Genomic DNA, 5,130 nt, shown 5'->3' on the forward strand with positions numbered 1-5,130 from the left:
CCATTCAAGTTGTTCTCCATATTAAATTTTGCTTGGAGACCAAATTTTACATTTTTCTGAATTTTTTTATTATTTATTAAGCTACTTTGAAAATCGCTGATCCAACGGTGGCTTAACAAAACAGTAAAATCAGAAGCCACCGTTGGATCAGCTGTTTTCAAAGTGGCTTAATAAATAGTAAAAAAATTCAGAAAAATGTAAAATTTGGTCTCCAAGCACAATTTAATATGGAGAACAACTTAAACGGTTCGGATTGACGTTTTGAACTTTGAAAATTGAAAAACGAATTGGTAGCATCAAAGCTCAGGAACTACCACTTTGATCTTAGCCAACCTATATATATATATATATATATATTTATTATTTTATATAATTATAATTTAAATCAAATTTGTAGAGAAAAGTTAAGTCAATATGATATTTTTATAGATATACAACATAATCGTAGCTCCACTGCTCCAACCAAATCTTCATGGTTTATTTAAACAATTAAATATATACAAATTCAATTCTAATAACAAACTTTCTACAGGTATTTTTGGTATGCAACGAATTAGATTACCTAGGCAATTTCGAAGATATTGAAAATTTGTTCTTACAAAACAGAAAACACAGTAGTTAACCATTACTGATATGTATTTAGTTATTTACCAAACGTAACAGGTTTTATGCACCATAAGTTTGGTGCTTGACTTATAGAATTTAAAAGCATTTGTGTTTATCTCTATTAAATGCAGGTGTCCTTTTCAAAATATGAATTAGGATGGATTTAGAGTTGTAGTTAGATGTTGCTTTAGCGATAATCCGCAACCTCAATCACAAATATATTTGCAAAAATGTAGAGATGAAGTTATTTACTTATTGTTGTAAATGGTATAATGATCTTTATTGATATTCAGCCTTTACATTTATGGAAAATAAAAAATTAAACAATCAGCCTTTTTTTTTACCAGGAAAAGGTAAAAGAAAGTTAAAAATATATACAAAATAAACCCTGATATATACAACTACTTTTGATATGATTCTAAAAGTGACGAATTTGTTGTCCGAATCAGTACAATTAATCAGTGCAACTCCATGATCACCATAAAAAATTATCAGCATTTGTTTACTTCAGTAGAATAGTTTTATTTGTGTTTTAATTTGGCTACGGCAGATAGGACACCTTTGCAGCTTCTTGCTACATGAAATACATGCCTGTGATATAATTAAGGAAAAGATTAGAAAACCATATTTAAGATATATATATGTAAGAGATGGGCTACGGTGAGTTGCGAAGTAAAACACGTTTCTACTTCACGTCGTATTTTTATTTTGAAAGTTTAAATGACCGATCCGAACCGTTAGATGTTTAATCCATATTGAAATGTGCTTGGAGACCAAATTTTATATTTTTTGGAATTTTTTTACTATTTATTAAGCATTTTTGAAAATTGCTATTTTGCTGTGAATAGTGAAAAACAGTAAATTTTTCTGAACCAGTGACTTTCAAAATTGCTTAATAAATAGTAAAAAAATTTCAAAAAATGTAAAATTTGGTCTCCAAGCACATTTCAATATGGAGAACAAGAAAAATAGTCGCAAAATATGAGCTTTAAAATCACAAAATATGAGTGTGAAGTAAAATAGTCGCTTTACTTCGCAACTCACCGTAGCCCATCTCATATATGTAAAATATTAATACCATAAAGATTTTTGTTAAGCAGAGATTATGCACAAATTAATTAGTTAAACGCCATATATACATACCTGGTGGCCACAACCAAAAGCGATGGCCTTGAGATTTACAAGGCAGACTGGACAAACATGCTGTACAGATCAATTAAAGTCATAAGTTAATACTCTCCACAAATAACTTATCATTAAAATATATATTCAAGAAATATAAAATGTAAAAGCTTGTCACGCTGAGTACTACCTGATCGTCTGAACTAGGTAGAGGAGGGGCCGTGCTGGTACTAGCTGTACTTTCGTTGCCTGGATTTTTTAATGAGGTACTTTCTGGTGGTGCAAATGTTATCGATGTGCTACTAGTATTGACATTCCTTGAAGAAGGAGGTGGGAGCGGAAGTCTCCTTGGGCACTTACCAGTACTCCGGCTGATAAATTAATACGGTCAGGGAATAAGCCAGTATCAGTACATATGTTGCAATATGTAATTGATTTAGTATATTACCAATTTAGGATTGTTATGTGCATATATACATACCCTAGAAGTCCAAGTTGTAATGTTGCTTTATACTGTGATGGAATTTCCATTAGTGCTCTGAGAGCAAATGTCACTTCTTTTCTTGGCTGAGAAATTTTGCTTGACATTATCTCTGAGAAGTTCACAAACTGAAAGATATAATAAAAACATAATACGTTAAATGAGAGGTTTATCTAATATAAATCTAATTGCTATATTTTTTTTTGTTTTGGAAGAAAAATTAAGTACTTGAAAGTTGTCGAATGATCTGGATGAAATACTGTCATCAAATTGCTTCATTGTGTCCCAAGGACCATCACCAACTCCAACTAGAACTATGGACAATGGAAGTTCACTACAACAATTTAAACAAAAAGGGGAAAGGTTATATGTTAAATTATATCTAACATACATCAAACTGAAAGTGTTTACATGTGTTTTCATTTCTAGGTCTATTGATCACTTGCTAATTAGTTGCCTTAACCTAAAAAACAGTAGGATAACTGAAGGGAAATTAACTTCCAGTCTTGTTTTTGTGAATTTTTTTGTTAATAGTTTACTGGTTTGTTCTTTTTACTTAGTTTTTGAGGACTAGACAGCTCATAGCTACATTAATTAATTAATTGACATATTAATTGAACCTGTTATGGATTAGTTAGTCATATAATATATTACAGAAGATGAAGTGTGCTTAATAAGCTCTGTGAGCTGAATAAATATATTCCCCCATATATGAACTAACTTCTTACCTAGCCTTCCCTATCGCTTCCATCGTCTTTCGCTCATGTTCACTTAATTCCCCATTTCTTGTATCTACGCTCTTGGTGACCTAGATATGTATCAATTTAAAGCATTTTTAGTTTTTGGGTATCCTAGTAAAAAACTGTATACTCTGTTTTAAGGCAAAAGTATCAGAAATTAATCACCATAAATCCTTTTTGATCTAGCTGATTTAATTCAGATCAATAAATTTTCTTTTTTTTTTAAGGTCAATTAGCGATTATTAACTGATTGCATTGTGTATCGATATCTTATCCTTGACATACCTGACCATCGGCAATAATTAGCAGAACATGGTACTGGCCACCACTGCTTTCAACTATCGACATAGCCGTCTCAATTATTGGTGCAAAGGAAGTTGGACCTGAAACAGTAAACTTTTTATTTCTTTTTTCAAAATTTATAATCAATACCTACTGGTACAATTTTGTACCAGCTGTGCAAACTTTTTTCTGTTGGACGTACCAGCTAACCGGACATGAGGAACCAGTTCTCTATATCTCGATAAAACTTCAGTGAATCCATTGCAAGGTCTCTGATCAGGGTAGAAACTGAAAACATTTCGATCTTGTGTTGATCCTGACAAACCCAATAGTTACTTTCCATTAGTAAATTATTTGTCATGTAAAAATTGTAGTAATTTTGATTTTGACAATGAACTATACCATCTCCAAACCCGAAGCATGGGATCAAATTATCATCGTCAAATTTAGATAATGTTTGTCCAATTATAGAAATAGCTTGCTCGTAAGGATTGGAAAATTCTCCGATGTTATGTAAGCTGAGTCCGTCAAATGATTTTTTTCCTACTCAAAACAATTAATGTATATATATTCATATATTTTACTATTAATTGAACCATATAATAAACAGTGTTCAGATATCAATTCTTTTATTATTTTGAGCTTAATTGCACCATTGTCTAATTATTAGTCAAATTTTATTTTGTTTTGAAATTAATTTTGCTTTAGTTATGTCATAATATATTATTTAGAAGAAAGTCTGATTTTTCATTTTGAATAGGCCAATTCTGACCAACAATGTAAATGAAAGATCTTCATTTTTTTTTTTTTTTATTGAAATTACATGCATAATATTAAAAATTTAATGAGAAAGGGGAGGTAGCACAATTGGCTAGGAAAATGTCCTGGAGTTGTTATACTCAAAGGTCGAGAGTTCGATTCTCCCTCTCAAGCCTTGGTAGCTACTACTAAGTTTTCAAAAAAAAAAAAATATTAAAAATTTAATACCTGTCCATTCATTACTTTTGGTGAAATCAACACCAACAATAAGATTTGATGATTCCAATCCAGCTTGGGCAAGAGCAGAAGTGACCTGGAATGATAAATAAACCTTCGTCTATCAGCATATATAGATTTGTCATTGACATAACACATGATAATAGTATCTCAATTTGTTATGCTATATAGCATTATATATAGCTTATAGCTTATTTCAAGAAGCACGCTTCAAAAACATAAATGTATCAATATATATAGATCAAGAATCACATTGCAAACTGTAAATGGTTAATACAACTAAGAGTTATTGGTGTCAAGTTTAATATGTACATCTAATACGTAGATGTATATTCATTAGATCCTTGGAGACCCCTATAAATTATCTAATTACTGACTTACCGTTGTTATTCTCTCTTTGTACTTGGATACACATTACCTATCATCTTTTAGATTTATATGACTATAGTTTAATAAACAAACATTTCAAGGGTTAACCGGCTTGATTTTACCAATCTTACAATTATCACTCTCTTTTCAATTTAGTTGAACTTATTATACCTGTTCAATGGAATCATAGCAATCACTTATAAAAGAGTACTGTCCATTGATTCTTCGGCGTTTTGTGAGTTGCTGCTCTGATGTATGATCTGGTAAATATGACATGGCACTTCCCATATTTTCAGAAAAATATAAATGGTTTGAGGTCCGTTTTGAAACAGGAAATTAATCAAGGAATGAGAAAACTGTCTCTGTGACAACCCTTTTAATAGAGCTACATCTTCACCTTTGCATTTCATTTTCTCAGAAGGTTGATAGGAAAATGTTGCCTCCATTAAATAAGGGGAAGATTTCAAAAACATGGTACGTGCTTGGTGTAAGTCTTTGTTAATTACAAAGAAAAGTCCACGTTATATAATTCAC

The 5,130-nt window shown here is 31.0% G+C and overlaps 1 protein-coding gene across 3 annotated transcripts; it reads right to left on the minus strand.

Annotated features, from left to right (window-relative positions):
• Window positions 1-979: 979 nt before the first annotated feature.
• On the minus strand, window positions 980-4,923 carry LOC144562773 (E3 ubiquitin-protein ligase RGLG2-like). 3 transcript variants are annotated; one of them, XM_078312047.1, is made up of 11 exons: window positions 4,768-4,923; window positions 4,219-4,303; window positions 3,634-3,774; window positions 3,434-3,547; window positions 3,235-3,332; window positions 2,938-3,017; window positions 2,438-2,543; window positions 2,210-2,337; window positions 1,919-2,099; window positions 1,750-1,809; window positions 980-1,197 (listed from the first exon to the last, which is right to left on the minus strand). In XM_078312047.1, exons 1-11 carry the CDS (start codon window positions 4,882-4,884, stop codon window positions 1,114-1,116), a joined length of 1,194 nt encoding a protein of 397 aa, XP_078168173.1. In that variant the 5' UTR covers window positions 4,885-4,923; the 3' UTR covers window positions 980-1,113. The 3 variants fall into 3 exon arrangements, with proteins under 3 accessions (XP_078168173.1, XP_078168174.1, XP_078168172.1); XM_078312046.1 differs by having other exon boundaries at window positions 981-1,197; window positions 1,916-2,099; XM_078312048.1 differs by lacking the exon at window positions 3,634-3,774 and having other exon boundaries at window positions 1,916-2,099.
• Window positions 4,924-5,130: the final 207 nt, after the last annotated feature.

Source organism: Carex rostrata, chromosome 12, assembly GCF_964058835.1.
Source record: "Carex rostrata chromosome 12, lpCarRost1.2, whole genome shotgun sequence".
NCBI classification, from domain to species: domain Eukaryota; kingdom Viridiplantae; phylum Streptophyta; class Magnoliopsida; order Poales; family Cyperaceae; genus Carex; species Carex rostrata.